This window comes from Bos mutus, chromosome 22 (assembly GCF_027580195.1).
Source record: "Bos mutus isolate GX-2022 chromosome 22, NWIPB_WYAK_1.1, whole genome shotgun sequence".
NCBI lineage: Eukaryota > Metazoa > Chordata > Mammalia > Artiodactyla > Bovidae > Bos > Bos mutus.
The window spans coordinates 45,294,264-45,320,298 of NC_091638.1; the positions used below are offsets into that span (position 1 = coordinate 45,294,264).

General features: G+C 38.0%; 1 protein-coding gene across 3 annotated transcripts in view; it reads left to right on the forward strand.

Moving 5' to 3' along the window:
* The window catches only part of ERC2 (ELKS/RAB6-interacting/CAST family member 2), a 996,367-nt gene that overhangs the window by 484,129 nt on the left and 486,203 nt on the right, over positions 1-26,035 (forward strand). For all 3 annotated transcript variants that reach the window (XM_070360622.1, XM_070360624.1, XM_070360623.1), the window contains exon 11: positions 8,779-8,972. In XM_070360622.1, the coding sequence (XP_070216723.1) occupies positions 8,779-8,972 (194 nt within the window). The remainder of the gene's footprint in view (positions 1-8,778; positions 8,973-26,035) is intronic.

Genomic DNA, 26,035 nt, shown 5'->3' on the forward strand with positions numbered 1-26,035 from the left:
ACAGAGATCATTGTGTCATTTTTGAGATTGCATCCAAGTATTGCACTTTGGAGTCTTTTGTTGACCATGGTGGCTACTCCATTTCTTATAAGGGATTCCTGCCCGCAGTAGTAGATATAATGGTCATCTGAGTTAAATTCACCCATTCCAGTCCATTTTAGTTCGCTGATCCCTAGAATGTTGACGTTCACTCTTGCCATGTCTTGTTTGACCACTTCCCATTTGCCTTGATTCATGGACCTAACATCCCAGGTTCCTATGCAATATTGCTCTTTACAACATTGGACCTTGCTTCTATTAGCAGTCACATCCACAACTGGGTATTGTTTTTGCTTTGGCTCCTTCCCTTCATTTTTTTCTGGAATTATTTCTCCACTGATCTCCAGTAGCATATTGGACACTTATCGACCTGGGGAGTTCCTCTTTCAGTATTCTATCATTTTGCCTTTTCATACTGTTCTTGGGGTTCTCAAGGCAAGAATACTGTAGTGGTTTGCCATTCCCTTCTCCAGTGGACCACATTATGTCAGACCTCTTCACCATGACCCGTCTGTCTTGGGTGGACCCTGCACAGCATGGATTAATTTCATTGAGTTAGACAAGACTGTGGTCCGTGTGACCAGATTGGCTAGTTTTCTGTGATTATAGTTTCAGTGTGTCTGCCCTCTGATGCCCTCTTGCAACACGTACCATTTTACTTGGGTTTCTCTTACCTTGGACATGGGGTATCTCTTCATGGCTGTTCCAGCAAAGTGCAGCCACTGCTCCTTACCTTGGACAAGTCACCCCTCCTGACCTTGAATGTAGAGTAGCTCCTCTCGGCCCTCCTGCGCCCATGCAGTTGCTGCTCCTTGGACGTGGCATTTCTTCTCTCAACAGCCGCCCCTGACCTCAGACGTGGGGTTGCTCCTCTCGGCCGCTACCCCTAACCCTCAGTTCAGTTCAGTTTAGTCGCTCAGTCGTGTCTGACTCTTTGCGACCCCATGACTCACACCATGCTAGGCCTCCCTGTCTATCACCAACTCCCAGAGCTTACTCAAACTCATGTCCATCGAGTTGGTGATGCCATCCAGCCATCTCATCCTCTGTTGTCCCCTTTTCCTCCTGCCCCCAATCCCTCCCAGCATCAGAGTCTTTTCCAATGAGTCAACTCATCTCATGAGGTGGCCAAAGTATTGGAGTTTCAGCTTCAGCATCAGTCCTTCCAATGAACACCCAGGACTGATTTCCTTTAGAATGGACTGGTTGGATGTCCTTGCAGTCCAAGGGACTCTCAAGAGTCTTCTCCAACACCACAGTTCAAAAGCATCAATTCTTCGGCGCTCAGCTTTCTTCACAGTCCAACTCTCACATCCATACATGACCACTGGAAAAACCATAGCCTTGACTAGATGGACCTTTGTTGGCAAAGCAACGTCTCTGCTTTTGCATATGCTATCTAGGTTGGTCATAACTTACCTTCCAAGGAGTAAGCGTCTTTTAATTTCATGGCTGCAGTCACCATCTGCAGTGATTTTGGAGCCCCCCAAAATAAAGTCTGACACTGTTTCCACTGTTTTCCCATCTATTTGCCCTGAAGTGATGGGACCAGAGGCCATGATCTTCGTTTTCTGAATGTTGAGCTTTAAGCCAACTTTTTCACTCTCCTCTTTCACTCTCATCAAGAGGCTTTTTAGTTCCTCTTCACTTTCTGCCATAAGGGTGGTGTCATCTGCATATCTGAGGTTATTGATATTTCTCCCGGCAATCTTGATTCCAGTTTGTGCTTCTTCCAGCCCAGTGTTTCTCATGATGTACTCTGCATATAAGTTAAATAAGCAGGGTGACAATATACAGCCTTGACGTACTCCTTTTCCTATTTGGAACCAGTCTGTTGTTCCATGTCCAGTTCTAACTGTTGCTTCCTTACCTGCATACAGGTTTCTCAAGAGGCAGGTCAGGTGGTCTGATATTCCCATCTCTTGAAGAATTTTCCACAGTTTATTGTGATCCACACAGTCAAAGGTTTTGGCATAGTCAGTAAAGCAGAAATAGATGTTTTCCTGGAACTCTCTTGCTTTTTTGATGATCCAGCGGATGTTGGAAATTTGATCTCTGGTTCCTCTGCCTTTTCTAAAACCAGCTTGAACATCTGGAAGTTCACAGTTCACATATTGCTGAAGCCTGGCTTGGAGAATTTTGAGCATGACTTTACTAGCTATCGTGCGATAATTTGAGAATTCTTTGGCATTGGCTTTCTTTGGGATTGGAATGAAAACTGACCTTTTCCAGTCCTGTGGCCACTGGTGAGTTTTCCAGATTTGCTGGCATACTGAGTGAAGCTCACAACATCATCTTTCAGGATTTGAAATAGCTCAACTGGAATTCCATCACCTCCACTAGCTTTGTTCATAGTGATGCTTTCTAAGGCCCACTTGACTTCACATTCCAGGATGTCTGGCTCTAGGTGAGTGATCATACCATCATGATTATCTTGGTCGTGAAGATCTTTTTTGTACAGTTCTTCTGTGTATTCTTGCCACCTGTTCTTAATATCTTCTGCTTCTGTTAGGTCTATACCATTTCTGTCCTTTATCGAGCCCTTCTTTGCATGAAATGTTCCCTTGGTATCTCTAATTTTCTTAAAGAGATCTCTAGTCTTTCCCATTCTGTTGTTTTCCTCTATTTCTATGCAACCCTAGGGAGTATCAAATAGTGAGTGAGAATTCTTCTTTCTAGGGCTCGTATTTTACATAAGGGCTCACAAGAAAAAGACCATTTTTCCAATACAAGGGAAAAATTTTTTTGTTAATATTCATTGAGTTCTTCGTCATTTTTATTTCATTGTAAGACTATGTAATCTCAGAGACATGATAGCCTACATTATAAATGCTTTCACAGTCCTTGTGTAGGAACAGTGGCTTCTTCTTAAGATTTTTTTTAAAGCCAGTAGCTGAAAACTATTTGATTCACACATACACTAGCTTCTCTGACACAATGTAAAGTTACAACTATTTAAGAGAGAATTTGGAGCATGCATGTAGCATGTACTAACACATATATACACACAAACACAGATGCCTCACATTTAATCTAGGTTTTCAGTACTGAGAGAACTCAAATTATTTTCAAAATAACACTTAAGATTTGAAATTAGAGTTTTAAATCATACCATCCAGATAATTACTTATTTTTCTATGTTAATTTTAGGAAATTCCTTAGTTAAAAGGTATTGTATTAATATATATTTGTGTGAAAGGTCTTAAAAAGTATTAAGCATAAATTGATTCTTTTTCTTTTGTACAAGGGTAACTTAAGAAAATTATTTTGAACTTTTATTTATGTTTATTATAAATAACTAATTTGTTTCATCTATGATAAGAATTTTCTTTTTGAAACAGTTGTTATAATATGCACAATTTGAATATTCTAGATATAGTTAGCTGGAATTGTGCAAGAATAATTTCCTTTAGCACTAAGTTTCCTAAGCACATAATTTCCTAAGCACAAAGATACATCATTATTAGTTTCCAGGTGTATTTTTTTACTCAGCTATTATATTTGGTATTAATTAATTAGATTTAAAATAAAATTTAAATTTTACAATATTTTAGATTTCTATAATCACCATAAAAACTCTTTTCTAAAAAGTAATATTTTGTTCATAACTGAAAATTATGTGACAATTGGAACTTCCTTTAGAAGACTGAAATAAAATATAACACTTAGAGTAGTTTATATACCTTGTTCTTTTGTTAAGATATGAAAGTGTTGCTGCTGCTGCCAAGTCGCTTCAGTCGTGTCCGACTCTGTGCGACCCCATGGACTGCAGCCTACCAGGCTTCTCCGTCCATGGGATTCTCCAGACAAGAACACTGGAGTGGGTTGCCATTTCCTTCTCCAATGCATGAAAGTGGAAAGTGAAAGTGAAGTCGCTTAGTCGTGCCTGACTCTTAGCGACCCCATGGACTGCAGCCTACCAGGCTCCTCCATCCATGGGATTTTCCTGGCAACAGTACTGGAGTGGGGTGCCATTGCTTTCTCTGAAAGTGTTGTTAATAGACACTAAACCCCTAAAGATCTGTAATAGAGTAACAGTGCATAAATTTAACAAATTATTGCTAAAACAATAAGCAGCATGAAAGAAGAGTCCTCAGATTCGTTAGTTAGTGTTCTGCTTATACTTCATAGTCATGACTAATCATTTGTTGGAGAAAAACGATTTTTTATTAAAATTGTTAAGGCTCTTCTCAAAGAGAGAAAGTTATTTAACATTATCATTGACTATCCCCTGCCTAGTTTCACAGCAGGCTTCTGGACTAAAGTTAATACTTTCCTTTCTAGGCACTTGGAATGATGACCTAACATTTTATTGAAAATAATCAGTGGCTAACTTTCACAAGAGTAGTGTTAATAAACTTGTGTTTTTTCATATTGGTACTCTCAATCCTGGTATCATTTTAGGCATGTTTGCTTTTAATTTTGATTTGGATATAGTATTAATCTGAAATTTTGCCTTTATTTACTGAAATAGTTCTAAATTATGTCATTAAAATAACCACTAGGTATTGTTATATACTCCTCCTGAGTCATGACCAAATTTCTCTTTTGTTCTTGATTCAGACTTTTAAAACCAGTTCATATCAAAATCCCAAGCTTGCCCACATCTGTGAGGCTCCAAACTTTGTTTTGATTGTTCCCATTTGTGACAAATTTCCTTACATATGGAAAAATTTGAGGGTCCTTACATATGGAAATGGAAGAAACAGAATTGGGGGACCCTCAAATTTTACTTACCTAATCTGTAATACAGACATTTTTGAAATGTTCTTTTCTCAATTTTCTGTTTCTATAAAATGCTTAAAAGTTGCTCTAAAAGTTACCAGAGATATTTTGAAGCAGAATCAGATACCTGGATTTGCTTTTTAAACTGACCTGTTTAATTGGAAAAAGGTAAATCTCTAATTAGGACAAAAAATGCTCACCAGTATTCCTTTGGTTTTAATGACAGTTGTATGTCTTTGAAAGTGATAATGTGCTTAATTGTATTTATGATAATATGTTCTGAAAACATTAAAAGAAAATCCACAGCAATCTGCATTTTTTAAGAGCTAGATTCCTGACTAGTGAATGAAGCTGTGTCTTAGATGAAAGGAATTGACAATTGCTTCCTGACCTTTTGGGGGAACTAATTTAAAACCAACAGATTCATAAGAAGAAGTACTTACTGTTTATTTTCATTCTAAACCTTGAATGGGTCAGAATGCCATGGTAGGAATTTGTCCAGGTAATGATTTATTCAAATGTATTATGTTTTTGCAGTGCCTAAAGTACATTAAGCCCAAATATCTTACCTACTTTTGACCCCCATCAGAAGCTTCCTGTCCAGATTTAAAAACCCATGTTTTAATTTGAAAAGGCAGGAGTACTGCCTAAAGGCAAAGAAAATGCTTCCTTCTCTCTTTTTAAAGAGGAGGCTCTGGCCTTATAATTTTGGACAAGCATTGACTTTATAAACTCAATTTCCTCATGTTTTTTTTTAATCCCCCCCGCCCTGTATATATATCACAGTATAAGACACTCATGCTATACTAGTTAACAGTTTCAGCCCATCCTCTGCAAAGTTGTGATTCGTGCTGAGTACAGCTGGTTAAATTCTATGGAAGACTTCTGCCTCCACTGCTTAGGATGGATCAGGACTTGCCAGTCTCTAGTCATGTGAATCTGTCTTCTCTTGGGTCGTCACAAGGACCCTAGTGAATACCCCAAATCAGCTGTCACCCTTCATCTCTATATGACTCTTTCTTACAGCTTTCTATTGACTTAAATATTTTAAAAATCACATCTATCCACAGCTTTGTTTAATAACCTTGTCAAGAATTCCGGCACCCATGTCAAATGTGCTTTGACATAATCTCTTTTGTCCAGAAATCAGTAGATATTGATATGGAGATAAATAGATATATTTAATTCAAAAGTGTTCTTCAGGTTGTCTGTGGCGGATTCATTTTGATATTTGGCAAAACTAATACAATTATGTAAAGTTTAAAAATAAAATAAAATTTAAAAAAAAAAAAAAGAAAGAATCGTTAGCACCTACTGATTCCTAACAGACAGCAGGCTAGCTGTAAACTTGGCTGTGGTCTTTATTTTAATAACATGACCTAGATATGGCATCACATGACATCAACAAGTGGAGATTCAGGATTGTTTTTTCCTAGGTCATCTTTATCTTGAAATGTTCCACAAGTCCCTTAACCACACTCACTTGCTAGGTTTAAAGACTAGCAATCTGTCTAATTTCACCCCATGCTGAAAACTTGCTTGGGTTTATCATCTTCTCTTCAAGCGGCTAAATTAAGGAATGTGCTCACATGCCTATCACGAGCACACTGCTTTTTCTGAAAACTTAGTAGGGAGGCTTCTCTAAGGTGCATGTAGTATCTTGTCTATGAAAAACAAACATCAACTTAGCTGTACAGCAAGCCCCACTGATGGGATATATATTATGAAATAATAATCACAGTAAAACCCCAAATGAACAATACCTTCCCCATGTTTGTCATTTTCTAGTTTTCACTGTCCTTAGAAAGGCTTATTTATTTGTCCATAGTCATAAGACACAAAGCCAGATTTAGAATCTAGGTCTTACAACTAGAAATCCTGTACCCCTCTGTTAAAACTCATGATAATAATTATCTTAGGAATAAAAACAACCAAAATAAACCACAGCAACTAACTGCTAGTTTATTGTGAATCTTCAAATCTGAGTTGTGAAAGGAATTTTCACTCATCAGAAAGAAGCTATTAAAACATTTATTCATTTGAGTGCTCATAGCTGGTCATTACTTGGTTCATTCTTTTTTGAATGTCACTGGTTGAGTAGTGTGAGAAAACTGCCATGAAAAGGTTTTTTGCTGCCATAGAGTAATGATATCAGAGTCTAAAGGAGAAGAGAATTAACATAAAATGATTGTTTTCTTTCTCTTATAATCTAAAAACTGTGCATTTTAAATGCTTTTCTGTTACAAGAGTAATGAGTTGATTAGTATCACAAATAGAAGTATTTTGTTTTAAAAATGAGTATCTACATTTTTGATAAGAGATGAACAGATTTTGATATTCATCTTAATTGAAAATAAAGTTATTAGATGAATAAACTCCTAAAGGCATGTTAGCTCAGGGTTCTCTTTCAAATTATTTTAATTATAATGGAAAAACTCACTAGTTCTATTGTATTCTATTATAATGAAACTCCGTGTACATACTAAATAATTAAAAATTAATGTTTTCTGAGAAATGTGGATAAAAAGCTGCCTGACACTGTGTTGAATTGATACATTTTTTCCAAGTCCTTTTGCATAGTTGAGTTTGTGAATAAGTAAATCTTAGACTAAAGAACATGAAAGCAAATTATTCCCCATCTATCCTCATGCTTAAATAATATGTTACATGCAAAAATATCCTTAAAATAATTATTTTTTTCATAAATAAGAAACTTATTTTTCTTTATACTAATTTTTGGATTTTTTTCTACTAAATCATTGCAAAGACTATCAACCTTCTAACAGTACTATTAGTCTTAATTTTTCTAACCATGCATGATTCATTTGACCCCACAGTAGTTGTAGCTTGCTTGCCTTGTTTTTTCCCTGAAAAAAAATTTTTTTTAAGTGTATAAAAATCCAATGGACATCTGTTTTACCTGGAAGACAGCAGGGCAATTTAAGTCCTAATAAATTGTTAATATTTTATTATTTCACACATGGATTTTGGAGATATATACAAATATGACCTCTCTGAACTTTCTCTGTTGAATGTGCACTGTTGTTAAACTACTTGTTTTTTCCCTGCCTGCTCTTTGAAGAAGTCAATTAGGAATAATGGGAAACAAGGGGTAGGCAAAACATTGCAGTGCAGTGTTATTTTCATCTGTCTGGGAATATTTCAGCCAAAAGTTTATTTTGGGAAAAAAAGAAAAAAGCCGTAACACACTGTCACACACACACAAAGCCACAAATACTTTGGCTGCAAATTATTCTGCAGTATTGTTACCGTGTTGTTGCCTGTGTCTGTTCTCGTGTGTAAAGCTGCCCTCCACCATTACCCCTCTCATGCATGTGTTTGCGGATTCTTGTCTGTGTGCTTGTTCATGAACGAGCTCATCCTCCTCCCGGTTCAGGTTAATTTAATCAAAAGAACAAGAATGTATGGGTATGACTGTTAGCTGGAAAGGCCTTCTGCATTTTCAAGCCTTTCTTTCATTCTGCATCTTCTGCTGAAATTTCTCAGTGGAATGAAATGTTCAATGATCAGTCATCCAGTCTCTTATATGTTATCTGGCTTTACACATGCCCTTGATGATTCTTGGAGAAATAATTTAATATTGCTTTATCTCAATTTCTCTGTATTGGAAAAGGAAGCTGTTGGTATGAATCACTTGCTTGACTGTGAGGAGTTGAACTGTCTTAGTTCCTTGCCAAAACACCAGAAATAAGCATATTATTGTCTCTACCTCCACCAAGCCCCCATTTCTTGTAAGGGAAAAAAAAAGCAAAAAGTAGCATCATTTAATGAAACAAAATAACAACAGTAAAAGAAACCCACCTTAAAAAATCAAGATTTTTAAAAAATAGCTGAAATTTATGATTTTTCTATTTTGCCTTTTAACTGACAGTATACCCATAATTCTTGACAATTTTTTTTCCCCAAAGTTAATTTCTGGGCCATTGGTGACTGTATTGTCTACTGTTCTAAATTGTTATCTTAACTACATTCTTTAAAAATATAATGTTGAAGGCTCATAATATTGAAGATGACTCAAGGATGAACCCAGAATTTGCAGACCGAATGAAACAGCTTGACAAAGAGGCATCTTACTACCGTGATGAGTGTGGCAAGGCCCAAGCAGAAGTTGACCGGTTGCTGGAGATCCTCAAGGAGGTGGAGAATGAAAAGAATGACAAGGACAAGAAAATTGCAGAACTTGAGAGGTAAACTTTGCAGTCATGTTGTAAATTGTCAACAGAGAGTGAACATTAGCTGCTTAGTTGTCCATCTCAGGGTGTGGTAAATTTGGAATGTACATTCATATTTCAAGGAAGAAACAGATTACTTATAAGGAACATAGCTTGTAGGGATAATGTTGTGTTTCTGTGAGAGACTCAGAAGTTGGTTGGGTTATCTTTTGAGGGCTTATATACTTCTTCGGTGTTTGCAAAAATAATTATCAACTTTCTTGAGTGATATCCATAATCTAGCCTTTGGGTCAGCAAAGTATGTAAGAGACTGAAGCTGTGACTACCTGAAACCTCAGTTTTTTCTTATCAAAAACAAGCATTTGTCATTTAGGTTTAAGCATAGAATATGGAAGAATATAGTTGGGAGTTCTTTCAAGACAGGGGAAATGAAAAGGAGCTCATATCCTTTGGATATCTTTTAGCACACCACAGCAAATTCATCTTGGAACTTATCTTTTAAGAGGACCTTATGCCATTTGGTAAATAAATATGTTTAAATAAAGTCTAAGGCAGGCTGAGTTGATAGCAAATTATGTCTAAAAACAAAGAGGATTATATCAGGGTTCCAGAGTAATTAGATTTTCAGATAAATCTATTGTATTTATGTATAGTACTCTAAATTTAAGCTTTCTATCAATGCTTTTTCCTATATTTCATGTAAGGAAAGAATTTCTGAATAATCTTATGTAACTCCATTACTTCTGAGGATTGCTCATTGGTTCAGCAGTAAGGCAGAATTTGTCTTTCCTAGATTCAGTCCATATGGAAGAGATCAGCAGATTTTGAAAAATTCAGTGAATGTTTGCCAGCTCTGATCAAGACACTTGTGAGGCCCTAAAGGACCTCAAGGCATACGCAGAATAGCTCTCTATGACCTTGTATTTAGACAGATCGTGATCTTTAGTGACAGAAAGACCTGGGTTCAGGTTTTGCTTCTGCTTCATGCCATCTGTATGACTTTGAATCTTCTCAGAAGTAAATCTCTAACAACCTATTAAAATGTATCACATTTTGCAGGTACCAAGTCCTGGTGTAGGGTGAGGAGGTTATATCCTTATGAACACCTGAATGCTAAAACAGATTCTCAATATTATCTAGCTCTGGATTAAATGGATGGGTTGATTCTTGATAAAATTTCAACATTTTAAAAGTTAATGTATAATGTACCCAAACTCCAAAACATATTTCATTTAAAAATCTTAGCAATAGTTTGATGGTAATGTGATTTTTGTTAGCATGACCCATTTTAGAAATTACATCAAGACTTCCTTTCTGGTAAGAGTACAAATTAAAATCCTTAAGGGTTTCATTTGAATTTCAAAGTGCACAAGTATTCATTCTGCCAGCCTACTGATTATTAAAAATACTATTAATTTAGATGTATCTACATGTCTATTTTGGAACTATATTTTAGGACCAAATTTTTTTCTCAAAAAGATACTTTGAAATTACAGGGATGTTATGATCATGTCTTTCTTATTGCTGAGAAAATTGAGACTTTGAAAGGTTGAATGAAAGATTTGTCCTGTGGTCAGAAAAAGAGAAAAGTGTAATGTAGGTTTCCTGACTCCTAGTCCACTTCTCTGAGAAGTAAGCCATAGAGAAGATGCCCTAGATAATATTACTAATAGTAATTATAATCATAATAGATGATATATATTTTTATGCTCACAGTGTACCAGTTACTGTACTAGGCACTTGACCTGCAAATACTATGTAACATTTAATCCTGCCCACAACACAGGAAGTCTCATTGTCATTACTTTATAGATGAGAAAGCATTTTATGGATTAAGTGACTTCCTCAAGGTTGTGGAGTTTATAACAGTCAAAGTCAGGATTTGAACCCAGGTCTGACAGATGAGCGACTGAGAACAGTCCCATCCAAGAATGGGCCAGAAGGAAGAAGCTAGTCCAGTAGCACTCAGCAGTCACATAGCTGGCCGAGAGGCATGGCTGTTGGCCCGTGGAGATCTGCTTCATCTTTACTACCTTTCAGGAGAGAAAGTGATGTGCCCCACATTTTGAAGGCATTTTTCTACACTAAACCAGCCCTTCAGAACTGTAATTGAAAATCAGGATCAGCTACTATAAATATTTGCATAAAATAACATAATTGTCTAGTTGGACAAACAGGTCTTACTTAGCTGGACGTTATTGCCATTAAATCATCAAGAATATTCACGTTTTTATTTCCTCAATATGGAATGTATTAAAACAACAGTGATTTTACAGGCATTTATCTTTATGTACTTTCTGCACATTTTCTTTATCTCTGCCTTTGCCTCTCCTTAAAGCTGATGCCTCCCAGGCACTGTAATTCATAAAACGTGTGGTGGGACTTGACTCCGTCCCAGTTCTCTGCCTGCCTATGTCTCACGTCCAGAAGCAGAGCATAGTCTGGGAAATGTCTGAGCCCAGACCCAGAAGGAGGTGGGGGGTGGAGACCAAGAAGGGAAGTTTCTTGGGAAAAGGAGAGCTCAGCCTTGGCCTGCCTTTCTGACGCATTATCTGCTCGGTTACATGTGTATTCTGACCAAGGCATCTTCCTCGAGTTGTCAGATAGTCCTTTTCAAATTAAGCAGTATCTCTATTTGCTGGCTTAAACTACAAAATTCATACCTCATAATGTTGGGAACTAAAGATTACTTAGCAATGTGACATATATCTCCATTTTGGAGTCATAGAGGAGTGTTTGCAATTAAGTTTGTGATTTTGAAAACCAAGAAATTGAACTTGAAATAAATCTGTGGTCTCTGGTCTGTAATGTGACCTACCAGAGCAAACAGACCTTTTTAAAAAAGCAGCTTGTGTTCTAAAATACTCCAGAACTTCAGTCATGTGCAACGCAAGGTATGGGGTTAAGAATAACTCAAATGACACTGACACTGGCCTACTTCTTTCTCAGAGGGCAATTTGTGTTTGCTTTCTTTTCTGTTAATATTCTAGTTTTTTTTTTTTTTTTTTTACTTTCTCCCTGATAAAACCTTCTAAATAGCACATGCCTGGTACTTATATGGATGCATTTACCTCTAAAATTCCACATGAATGATGTTTTTCACAGTCATTAAAGATTCTGCTTTTCAAAGTGCATATTGCTCCAGTGTGGTCCCCATGTGCCCTTCTGTGCATAAACTCTTGGACTTGATGCTGATGGCTCAGTAGGAGTTTCTGCCTTGGACTGCAGGCTGCTCTGGGGGCAGTGACACAATGTAGCTGGGGGACTTTGAGTAGTCCCTGAGAGTTGGTCCACATCAGGCCAAAGTCTTTATGTGATCACCAATGATAGGTATCTTGTATGTGCACAATCGAGTAGCTAATTCATTAGAGGCAATGAAATATGTAGTCTTCCTGTGTCATTGCCCATCAAGGTCTCTAAGTGTTTTATTTAGAGTTAAAATTAATCCTTTAGTGCCTTAGGGGAAAGAGAGAGGCAGAGTCTGTCAAACAAAGCTTGCTGCCACAGGATTTCTGGCATCTCACCATGGGAACGAATCAGTCAGGCGACCTTTGATGTAATTATCTTAAATATGTTAGGGGCTTTGTCAGTATTTGTCTAGAGGGCAAGGAATGCCCAAATTGAGCCCTCGATCACATCCCTCCCCACTGTGAAGAGGAGAGCGGGTCTCACAGGAGATTTTTACTCCTAAAACATAACATCAGAATAGAAAACAAGATAGCATTTAATTATCTGAATCAGGACTAATGCTACCAGACATTTGGACAATGAGAAATTATGTTAGATGCCTAAAAGTACCTTATCTAAGGTTGAGAAACAGACTGTTATTTTTCCCTCTGAATTTTCTCAATAACATGCTGGCATAATTTCTTTGCTTCCTTTCAGAACTCTTTTCACAAAATGTAAACTTAAGCTTATTTTTTTTTAATTATGATAATATGATCTAGAAGTCTCATGGTACATGGAAGAAACTTGATACCAGTTCTATTTGTTTTGATATAAACTCTTCTTTCTAAGTAATTTCCATTAATGTTTGTAAATGCATTTGAAGGAATTTCTTTAAGAAAAAGTGGTAGATGGTTTTATACCAACCCTAGCCTATAAGCCTTTTGGGGAAGGTCATAGATATCACAGATGCCTTTGAGGCAGCAAGGGAAACTAGGGTCCCTTGAAAAAACCAACTAAATCTTAAATGTTTGCTGGTTATTTTAGTTTAGGATTCCATTCCTTAAAGGTTGGCCATGGACCTCAGTTTGATATACCCCTGAAAGATTTGAAAGATCAGCTGGGGCCAACATCACTAGAGTGCCCACAAAGACCGTGGCCTGACTTAACTCTTATATTTGATCAGTTCTACATTTGTTGTCATGAAACACTCTGCAGGGGGGTTTCAGACACAAAGCATTGGCTCAATGCTTTCACCAAGAGTTTAATCTAGAATGTTCCACTTGATTTTTATCATTATAGTCAATGCTGTTTTCCTCTGAAATGTTTTTGTTTAAGCTTTCTCCTGAAGATTTGTTTTGCTTTTCCTTTTTGTGTGAAATGCTTCAAACTACTTCTTCATAGTATGGCATAATGGGGTCCCACTGAGCAGATAGCTAATCACGTATTTGTTAACCCACTTGATTTTTTGCAAAGGGTATTTTATAGGTTAAGAAAATGAATGCCTTCTATGACTTCTGTGGTAGCCGGAAGAGGATGTAATTTTGTTTTTCTTTTAATTCTTGCTTTGCATAAGAGACTTTATTTTTTGACAGATTAGAAGGCCATGTTATATATTCTGCTATAAATTAGTTATCCAGTGTCTGGATATTTGCAATGATGAAGTCTGATCCTCATTTTCACAACTGAAAAAATTGCTCTCAGCTTTGGAAGATAATCTGTCTTGTCTTGGGAGGCTGATAGGCAGGTGGCACCTCACCTGAAGGTGTCCTCATAGTCTTTGATCTTGCGAGGTATAGTGCCCTGTGAGCATCTGAAATGTAAATCTTTAAATAGAAAGCCAGATTGCTCAGGTCCATTTGGTTTTTAACAGTGAAGGAAAAATATCTCATAGGATATAGTCTTCCAACTTACTGGTTCTAGTAAAATCTTTCTGACATAAGTGCTTACCACTTTTCTAATACCTTAGTAATTTCCATTTCAGTTTATTAAATAATAAAAATTTACACACACACAGATAGGAACTTTTTATATAAATATTCATCCAGAAAAGGGCAGATTGTGCCATTGGGTTGCTGGAATACACCTCTGGTTCACATCAGTGCTTGAGATTATGTGAATGACAGACTGGTTTCTTGCATGTAATAATTAATATAATTGCTTACAATGTGTGCCAGGCTTTTGGGTGGTAATATCAGATAAAAGTCGCTTTATTGTCCTTCATTTGGTTATGAAACCTGCTAATGTAACTTCTGTTGGCTGTATGTTTAAAACTAATGCGTTTCCTTCCTTTTATTCTCTTTTGCTATCCCTTTTCCTTTCTGCTTATCCTCCAAATTGCCGCTTTCACCCTTGCTCCAATCAGCTTGACTCTCAGGTCAGTACTTTCAGTTTTTCTTCTAACCGCCTTTCTCGCCTAAGCTCAATTTATTGCTTGCACTTGTTTAACAAACACATTTCTGAAATGGTTTTCCTCTGGCAGCCACTTTTTTTTTCCTTCATTTCATGCCATGCCTAAGGAAGGTTTACTTTATGAGAAGACTGTATAGGTGGGAAAAGGCAAAGAAGATGATGAAAATGGATCACTATTGGATTATTTGATACTTTCTCTTCCTGGATTATAAAATCAGTGAAAGAAATCATTGTGAAAGCTCCAAAGTGCATTTCTCCTGAGCAGCTCAGAAAATTAGCTACATGATGTTAAATCTTGGAGCAGTGGAAAACTCAAATGCAGGATGCTAAATTTAACCTAGGAGAACAAAAGATTTGCTCATGATGCAGCAGCTTAAAAGCAAAATTTAATAGTGCAAACCATTCAGACTTTTCGCTTAATAAATCACTGTGTTTTGAAAGATTTATAATACTTTTTGTAAAGTCACTTTTGAAAATTATCAGTGTGTTAGTAACATATTGTACACACATGTTATTTCCTGTCATTGTTTTGGTTATAAACTTTTTAACTTCATTTTTATTAGCCATAAGATATTCTTTAATTACCTAGGGCATAGCATATGGAGCCAAATGTAAAACTAGATTCATTGTTGACTGTGTGCACCCCAGTATTAAGAAGCAAAGTGGACATTTTGTTTGAAAATACATCCCAGGTTTGCTTTCTCTAACACAGGGGGCTCAAGTCAATAATTGGTTCTTCTTTAAGTCCAGCAAAACTTTTCCTTTCAATGATACATAATAATATCCAGTGATTTCTTTATCATTCAATCAATGAGTATGCTACAAGATGCTCATTGTATGATCTGGGCTACCTGGACTTTAAAAAAAAGATTTGAATTAAGAATCATAAAGCTTGCCTCTGAAAAGAGAAGCTATATTATTTTCTTTCCAGTATTCGGGCTGTGCACCTCTGTATTCTGTCCACTGCTCATCACCTAAGCCAGTAGTGAATAATTCCAAAACTAGGCCTCCTACCCACACACCAGTTCTCCCCACCCACCACCCACTGCCTGCTCTAAACCCAGTGGTGAGGCTCATAGTCCTTGAAACTGAAACCACTGGTCTGCCATTCCCACATACCACACTGGGTGTCCCACAGGAACTGCCTTGAACTTCATCACAGTGAAGGATGCCCGTTCTTAGTAATTCCCCAAACAAAGATCTAAACAGAGATTAAAGGCATGGCCCTACAGAACTGCTCTCAGTGAAAACCTAATGACTGTTAATTCACTTGTCGGTGCCCCTATGTGCAGAAACAGGCATAGTAATGAGAGTAGGGAAGGAGGGCCTTGGCTCCATGGCATCCAAACCCTTCCTCCAAGTTTTGGATTTGCTCATTTAAGAACCTTTAAGCTTTTCTCCTTGCCTGTCTTTTTTGTTTTCTTTCCTTTTGCCTTCCTTTAGCTACCCCTAATCTGCACCTGTTGATATTTAAACCCTTGAGACCAGGGACCCCTTTCATTCTCACACCTCAGGTTCCCAGCCTTCAGATGCTGTCCATAGGTATTTTACTGTGTCTTTTATGTGCAGGAACTGTATTGTGCAGTATTTAGTTTTCTTTTCCTTTTGTGTAGCGAATGAATGTGAACTCAGACTCTAAGAAAATGGGATGCAGGTTTAGGGCTTGGAGAGTTTGTGGGTATTAGGGGTTCTCTGGACAAGGGTGTGCTGATTGGGTTTGATAAAATGTGCAGGCCAACTCTACACTACAGTGGGAGAACCACAGTGGTCAACACAAGATTCCGATCGTTTCAACATCATCTAACCTCCTGCCCCAGTGAACACAGTGGAGAAAATGAGCAACCACTGTGAACAGTCTGTAGTTATATTTTTAGCAGGAAGACTTGGGCAGCCCTGCTTTTCCGGAAACAAGTCTGTGGAGTCCTCAAAATTTTCTGAGCTTTGACAAGTTTCCAGAGTTAACTTTGCTTTTTCCCAACCCCTTCCAGGTTTATCAGTTAAGACAAAATGAAATGTAACAATTGAATACAGGATCTCTGGCCTTTGTGCTTTCTTTATATAGTGCACAGTTGAGATACCACATATTTGTGTTTGTACATGTACATATATATGTGTATACATTTATCATATATATTTTATAAATATCTGATCTTTCTTACTGTAAAAGTATGTAGTCTGCCCTGTGGCTCTTTATCTCCCAATCCAAAGTTTGAAAACGTCACTAACTCTTGGGTCTTGCTATGGACTCTATGAGAAATTCTCCCTTCCATCTATTTTTAAAAAGTGGTCTCATTTCTTTTTCAAACTCTGTGTAGATGCTCATGCTTAAATTCAGGTAGACAGATGTTAAGTATTCGGTTTGGTAAAATGCAAATGTCATATTCTAAACCTATTTAGGGTCTTGCTCCAGAAAACTCCACTTCTCTCAAGAACCTCTTTACCCACAAACCAGTGGGAAGCTAGAGAAGTTTAGCGAGATCCTGCTTTGTACTCAGGGGTGGGTTTATGTGATGTGTGCTCATTTCTAGGAACTATTTGTGAGATTAGCCTGTGACTTATGAGAGACGAGATTATCTAGGTAAATATATGTAGCAGTTCACCAATAAAAGGAAAAGTATCCTTAGGGATTCAGTCCAAAATCCTTCCAGAGAATCAACGAAGTCAAACCAGAAAGTGCAGGCCTCTCCTGGCCTTTCCCAGCCTCCAGTTTGCTATGGATGCTCGGTCAGCTGCTTTATTGTTTGTGACTCTGTATCCCCTCTTGGAGAGGAAATAGCTGTTTTTGGAGTGGGTTTTCTGGGATTCTTATTGCATATGTCTGATGGAAGGGCTGTTGGTGAGGGGCCTTGTGCATCTCCCTGACAAGCAGGCTCGAGCTGATGGCTGGCACCTGGCAGCAGGCGTGAGTTCATTGTTACAATCTCTTCAAACACTTCTATCAAAATAAACTCTTTGTAATGTTTCCCCAGAGTTGAAAATGGTACTCTCAATTCTTCCTTCTTCTTGCAAAAGATTAAGTTCGCTACTCCTGGACCTCAGAGGCCTGTTGCCCAAAGTAATAATGAAAAATACCTTGCCCAGAGAATCCTGCAGTTTGCTCTTTGCTAGGGTCAGTTCTTGGACCCGTTACCTCCACAAAGACAGAATAAATACCTCCTGTGTGCTAGGCAGGGCACTACATGCTGGCCTGGCATTTCAAAGAATACCTAATGAAAAACTGACCAAACTGTTTAGAAATGCTATGTGTTACATTCTTCATTTTTATATTCACAATGCACCTTGATATTAGTAATAATAACAGAAATAGCAGCAGCAGTAATAACTGAACACTAGCTAAATGCCAGTACTGATTTAGTCATTTTGAGTATTATTTACTTCTCATAACAACTGTCATTTCTTGCATATTATAGAAAAAGGAACTGAAGTTCATAAAATGTAAATATTTTGCTAAAGTTAATATAGCTAGTAAGCAGTGGTATTGGGGTTCCTCTCCAAAAACTAATCCTTTCAGATTTACTTAAAAAAAATTTTTTTTTTTGGCCACTTCTCCAGTTGCATAGTAAAGACTGTGAGAGGCCGGTAGGAAGTAAACTTGTGCAACTGTGTTTAATCCATGATTTCCCAAATGCCGTGTTCATAGGTTGTATCCCATGAGGCATTTGAGGGGACTACTGTCTGTTATGCAGCCAGCCTTTTCCTTCATCCTGGTTTCATGCCCTCCCTCCCCGTTCTCCCCACATTCCCTATTCTGAGCTGGTTCCTTGTGCACAGATCCTGCCCTGGCAGGGCCACCTGAACTCTCATCTCCTCCCCGAGTGCCTCAGGCAGAGGCAGTTCTCCCTGTCCTGATCTCCTCAGAGCTTTATCGAACGCTTTTCCTTGACCCGTGTCATATCCTAGCTTGAATTAGGGTAATCATTGCACTGTGTCTCCCAGTAGACAGTGGCCTCCTCTGGCACTGCATGAGTCTCCAGCTGCATGTGGAGCTGTGCCACACACTGGAGGTGGCAGTTCATACTCCTGAATGTTGTTGACTGCATGTCTGTTGAAGAAAGGAACTTCCATTAGCTTTGTCTCACTTCTTCTACCCTTTACGTGGTCCTTACAGAGACTTGCTGGTCAGCTTTTTCTGGAGGTTGAGTTGACTGCCCTGGATATCATGTCTAGCTTCGGCAGGAAGCTCTAAGAAAAGATGAGTGGTACTGGTTTTCTATCATCAAATAAGATGCTTGAAATTTCAAGAAAAATAAAGACACAAGTAAAAGGGGAGGGAAAAGATCTCTTTCTGAGCTTGACCTCATTCTCTCCTTCCCTTCATCCCTCCTTTCTTTGTTCCCTCTTCCCTCCCTCCATATTCCTTTTCTCCCCCTTCCTCTTTTCCTCCATGCGCCACCCCCCACCCCCCGCACTCCTTTCTAGACTATTCATTAAAAATCCTTCTCCATGCAAGGGTCTGTGCTGGGTGTCAAGGATATAGCATGACTCCCTCCCCTCACTGAATTCAAAGACCAGTACTTCCTATAAGGAAGGATTTGGCCACTAAGAAAAATAGTTTGTGCCATTTATACTAATAACTGGAAAAACTAGGTTTCAGGTGTTTTTAAAAATTCCTTTTCCTGTTGGCGTTGAGGAGGTTATCCACAGGTCAGAAAATCATTTCCCTCTTTAAAGCTGCCTTATACTATTGCTGACATTTCTGGTGAAGTGTCAGAAAATTTTATGCCCAAGCAGAACTGGTAGAGAGCCAGAAATCAGTAGATTTTGCTTTGGGTGCAAATATTTTATTGAGGATGGAAAAAAGTTGTTTTCTCTGATTTACAGCTCCTGCAAACATAAAGTGGGATCTATATTTAGAACTGGTTTTGAACCTTTGAGATGTAGCCAGGGATTGGTTCTTGCACCTTTCCGAGCTGGCCTTGGTGGGACTTGCCATGGCTAATGTTTTGCTGAGCCAGCTCCAATTTGTAGAACTAGGGCTTTAAACTCTGTATTATTTTTACTGTTTAACTTCTGCTTAAGTTCTTGCTGTGGCGCTCCATCTGTACCTTCCAGAATAGTGAATAGGATGGAAGGAACGCAATTTGCATTGTAGTGTGAATATTTTATAGTGCAGTGTGTTTCCGAGGTTCCTCGAAATGAGTAAAACCATTCTTAACTTGCAGATCTGTTAAAACAATGACAGCAGGAAAATCAAGAGAGAGTCCTGGGTAGGCCTGTTAAGTCCTGGCCCCTGAATAAGAGATGTCAAGTTGGTAGAGGTAACGATTCATTTATATTTTTTCAAAATCTTTTCTTTTCCCTTTTCCTCCCCCTGCTCCTGGCTTTTGGTTGGTGCTACCATATGGATGAATATCAGCAAATAGTAAATCTCTCAAGATCTGTTAGCCTTTTTTGTAAATGTTGAGAAGGGGAAGGAATTTTAGAAAAATGGTTTCTCAGTATTATTATAAATCACTTTCTAGAAAAATAATATCTTGTTTCCTTTATATGGCTTTTCTTATGAAATGTGAATTCTGTCACTTCATTACCCACAATACCAGCCTGAGCTGTAGAGAAACCTATCCACCTAGTGACTGGAGCTTTCTTCCATATTGGGTAAAGGTGCTTGGACTTTTCACACTGTGTAATGTCACATTTATGTGAAGCCTACATTTTGGGGGAACCTGTTTAAAAATGAATGGGTACTGAGTGTGTTCCTCTGAAGAAACTACTTTGTCATTGATATATCTAACAAAGGCTTTGGAATTTTCCTTTGAAGATAATTCTGATGATTTCAATATTTCTCAGTCTAAATTTAATTAATACTATATAGTTAAAAATCATTTATAATATTAAAAATATAATAGAATTGTCATCATACTGTCGCTTCAGTCGTTTCCAGCTCTTTGCAACCCCACGGACTGTGTAGCCCGGCAGGCTCCTCTGTCCATGGGATTCTCCAGGCAAGAATACTGGGGTAGGGTTGCTATTTCCTTGTCCAGGAAATCTTCTAGACCCAGTGATCGAACCTGGGTCTCTATGTCTCCTGCATTGGCAGGCAGGTCCTTTAACACTAGAGCCACTCTTTGTTTATATAATATTAAATAAACGTAAAAAGTAGAATAGAATAGTAAGGCAGAAATTGGCTGGTTTTTCTAGGGATGCAACTATTTAATGGAGATGGAAAAAAGTTCTTTTTCCTAAATCGCAGCTCCTGCACAAAGTGGGTTATATAGAACCATTTTCAGTAGAAAAACTTGAGAAACTATAGAGTAGGTGGGAAAAATGGGAAAATGGAAACAAATTTCCTATTGAAGAATCTCTTTTTGCTCCTTTTTCAGCCCAGGAACAGTGAAACTTAGGTTTTAACTCCAATTTGCCCATTGATTTTTTTCTTCCATTTTTTTTCTAATTGGTAACATTGTTAATATAAGTGTTGTCATTATTGGCATGTACAGCTGTGTATACAATAACTTATGCTTTACAATAATTTTTTTCAAGGAAAGCTGAAAACGTGTGATTCTCACAGCGTGTTGAAGAACTGTAGTATTTCTTGTAAGACCCCATACATAACTGGGAAGATGTAATGTGAATATAAGTAACCCTTGAGACATTTTAATGTGGGGTAAGAGCAGAACTTCATACAGAGAATTGCTTTCCAAAATTCTATTTCATGTCCTAGAAAAATCTATTTAGAAAGTTTTGAGAATGTAATCACCACCTTTCTCAGATGGGAAGGTGAAGTAAGGGAATAGTCTCTCTCTGGTTTTTGGTATTGGTCAACTGGAATATTCCCATGGCTGGACAGATCTCGACGTGATGTGTGAGTTGAAGTGTAAGAGAGTGGTTTTAAATTTAACTTCAGAGTCCTCTGCTATTTAATCATATGTCAGTTTGATGGTTCCAAGGACAGCATGATATGTTGCTCACAGATAATTACTGTGGAGAGAATGAGTTGGTATAATAATGAATAGCTGGAGAATCTTCTGATAACCTGTGATGAGTGGGCCTTGGTGAGAAACACTCACTGGGCAATTGGCACATAGGTGTCCTATCACTTTGGTGAGTGTGGGTGCTCTTCTGCTAGTTTAACATGCAAAGTAGGGGCTTTTTAGGGATTCTTGAGCAGATAAAAAAAGCACTACTCTTTGATTTTACATGTGTTAGCTATCCCAGACCTGCTATTACTTTATGTTAGCATTTCACTCATAATCCAGGTTATCCAAACTGATATTTGTTGTCAGAATATTACATATAGAAAATTAAATAAACTCGAACCTAAGAAACACATTGGCATTTCTGTGGAATGCCAGACACAAGTCCTCATGTCTTTAAGCTTATCCCCGTGTCTGTAAAATGGAGACAGTTGTATTACAGCTCCTCTCATGAGCTTACGGTCAATATACATGTTCAGTGTGGAGCACAGTCTGGCACAGAGTAGATGTTCATTAAGTGGTGATGGTTGTGGTTGCCATGGTTATGGACATGTTGAAGGTTATCCTGCTGAGAGTAACAGGGAGTTCGTGCAAGAGAGAAGTAGAAGATGATCCTGTCGAGGCAGCTTCCTTTGCTTACCTAGTTGGAAATAACTGAGTTTCTGGGATAAAGACTGTAGACTTTTTTTTCCCATTAGGCACTGAGAGATTTTGAGGAAAAGGTTAAAAACAGCATCATTCTTCTAAATACTGAATGTGTTATTCCTGAGAGATATGAACACGTGAACTAGAAAATGTCATGCTTATTGAAAAGTAATGTATTTATATGTATGTGTTTACACACACACACACACTCACACTTATAAGTTAATTGACTCAATGCATGTTTGTCTTACAGAAGGTTGTCTTACATTAGGTTTTTCTTAAACTAGGAAACTAGATAGCCAGGATTTGGCCAAAACCTTTTTATATCCATGCATAAAAGTACAGATACTTAGTTCAGAGGACAGGCCAAGTACCCAACTGTGTTGCTTCATCCATTTATTTTCTTTATTTATTAACTTATGCACTTTCATCAAGTAGTAATTGTATGTCTGCTTTGCTGCAGGTATAACTAAAACAGTTCCTGAAAGTAGCATCTAGAGAGATGGAAGCAAATAGATAGGATTTGTAGTATATTTATGCATGTGCCATAGTATAATATAAATTATTCTGCACATAAATTTCATTTATTTTAAACAAAATATCTTTACAGATCTTCTCATATTCATACATAAAAGCTTTCTGTTCCTTTTTACCTCTATATACAGTTCCATTGTACGTGTCTCCTCCTAAAGGACTTATAGATTGTTTCAAGTCTTTCCCTTTCATGCAGACTGCTATGATTAATAACTGAGTAGACTTAATTTCCTATATATGTATATATAGGAATATATCTGTAGGATAAATGTATAGATGTGAAATTGTAAGGACAGTACATTTCTAGTTTTGCTACATTTTGCTGGTTGCCTTCTACAGAGACTAAACCATTCAGTCCTGTGAGCAGTATGTAAGATTGCTTTTTCCCCCCCTTACATTAACTCTGTCTATGCCATGTGGTTTGTAAGCTTTTTGATCTCTGTCAGTATGGAAGGTGAACCATGGCATTTAGGTGTATTTTTCATTTGCTTTTATTTTATTACCTGTGAAGTTGTTCATCTTTATGTATGTTAATTATTTGACATATGTGTTTGTTGGCCTTTTTCTTATTTATTTGTAGAAGCTCTTTGTATATTACAAAAATGACTCGTTTGTCTGTAATTTGAATTTTAAATGCTCCCCCAGCTACTTTGTCTGTTTTTGTTCTTGTTGTTGTTGTTATACAGAAATATTAAGAACATTTTGAGATAGTCAAATGTATTCAGTATTTTATTTAATGTCTTTTGAATTTTGTGTCATAGTTAAACTCTTCCACACAAGAGTATATGAACAATTGTCCTGTGAATTCCTTGGTATTTTTATGGTTTGATTTTCTATATTTAGTCTTCAGACCATCTGGAATTTATCTTACTCTAAGGTATAAAGTATGGATATAACTTTATTTCTTTTTAGGTCAAGTGAAGTTTAAATATCACTTCCTCTGTTTGCCTTTAACTGGAGCTAGCCCAGTCCAGGTTAGCTTTGTCTCCTACAAATTCTTGTAACTTCCCAGTAGAACATGAGGCACAGTCTTAATTCTTGTTCAACGTTTGTCTTTTAGTCTAGAGTGGAACTTCCATCTGGAAAGGACCTGTCTTAATTCATACAATGCCTGTAAAATAGTGGACACTTAATAAATATTTATAGAATGAATTAATAATGTGAGTTGTAAAGATCTGAAGATATGAGGAGGTAGAAATTATGATTAACCAGAAGCTATGGAAAAGGAATGCAGAAAGGAGTGTGAGTCACTGAGGCTCACATAGAGGGGAGACCAAGTCAACAGGGTGGTGGGAGGTTAGCTCACCCTTGCTATACAGGACAATAAAGCAGCCTTGTGTGGAGAGTCACTTGGACCTCAGATGGCTTTTCCATACCCTGCTCTCCTGCTCTGTGAGATCCAGGCAGAATATCATTTTTTTCATCTTCTTCTTAGGAAGCTTAATTTCTCAGCTTTCCCGTGGTTCAGTGAGACTTACCTACATGATTGAGATGGTTGCAGGATGTAGGGACAAGCGTGGAAACTATGTCAGGAGAAGAACAGAAAATTTTTGTCCAGGCTGTGTTTTAGATGTTTTTTGATGGCTAGGTAGGCCTGTCCAGTAGGCATGTCGGAATGAAAAATCTGGAACTGGAGAGTTGAGGCATTACCCATGGAAGAGTATGGCAAATTCTATATGAATGTCTTGGGCATTCAGAAGAGTAATGACTGGGGAAATTTCTATGAACATGATAGTGTTTGTACTGGAACAGAAAAATGGAAAAGATTTTATCAGATAAAGAACTAGGTGAGGAGCATGAGCAAAGACAGAAGAGGCGGGAGGTACAATGCATGAGAATGGGTTTCTGTAACTTAGGCTCTGGAGCAGAGGAGGAAGTGAACAATAAGGGTTTCCCTGGACAGGGAAAGCCTTGAATGCTTAGCTAAAGGCTTTGAAGTTTATGAGCCTGGGAAGAGCATAGTCAGGTGTATCTTCTAGAATGATTAATTCTGTAACAACTCTGTTGTGGAAGGGTAGGCAGTAGCCCAAGCTGAAAGAAACCACAGCACTGAAACAAGGTGGTGGCCATAGAGGCTAGGAGGCGGCAGCAGGTTTGAGAGATGCAAGGTTAATTAATAAAACAAGCAAGCAGATAAAACACAAAAATCAGCAGCCTATATAGTTTAACAAGAGCCAACAAGACAGGAAAAACAAGCAGATGAAACCTAGCTACTATCATAGTAGGAAGAAAGTAAAGGTGTGGTGACAGATACTTTGCTCAGGCAGTCTGTGGTTGTACCTGTTGCTGCTATAGCAGCAGAAATAAGAAAAGACTTAGTTGACTACTTATTTGGTGCTAGGCATGATGCTGTGCATTCTCCAAGGTTTATCTAACATTTTCTTTATAGAAACTCCAACAGTAGATGCCATTTGTGAAGTTATTAGTCTCCTTTGTGAACTAAGGACAGCAAGGCTCAGAGAAGTTAAGTAACTTGGCTTCTATCACACAGATATTAGTGGAGCCAGGATTTGAACTCAGCTGTTCTGATTCCAGAACCCAGAATCAATCACTGTGTCCTATTTTGCAGTAAGACTTTTTGTGTTAGGATAAATTGGTTTGGCCCAGGAACTCCTGGTACTATAGGGACCACTCTTTAATGTGCTTCTTTGGGGATGGAAAGCTATTTTTTTAATACAAAGGATTCCAAGCATTGATGAAAACCTCTTATAATGGAAGTTGAGAAGTTGTTTGTTTTGGCAGTTCCAGCAGCCTTTTTTGAGCTGCTGGTCTGAGTCTTCACTCTCTCTTGAGCAGGAATGTGGGATTCCTTTTTTTGAACTGAGTTTGAGGTGGCCTGGTGAGTATACTGCCATAGAGGCAACAGCAGCTTTGTAGTTTGGAGACGGTCATCAGCTCTGGACTGGTTTCAAGAAACATGGACAGCAGAAATGGGGAAGACCTCAGACCATCCATCCTCCTGCCTGCTTAAGACAGTTCCTGGTGGGGAATTCTGGGGAAGCAGCCAAGAGAAAAGATGTATTTCCAGGAGGGGTTTTCTGCCTCTTCCAGGAATCATTCTTGGGACAGTGTTTCATGGCCCCACACAGTAAGATCAGAGAATCCCAGCAGCATAAAAGCTGCGAAGAAATGAAGTTCTTTTTTGTGATATATGATGATGTTCCTTTTGGAAAACAAAAGAGCTCTCTGATAGAGAGATGGCCCTCTCTACAGCACAGTATCTGCGTCTCCCTTGATCTTGTCTCAGACAAGTGGGAGGGTTGGCAGCACATAACAAAGACTAAGAATTCAAACTCGTGAACTAGTTCCCTTGTCCAGGCAGTAATCATTCTATGGAATCATTTCTCCCTCATCATTGTTTTAGGTCAGGGTAGATATCATGCCATCAAAATACAAGGCCTTCCTCCT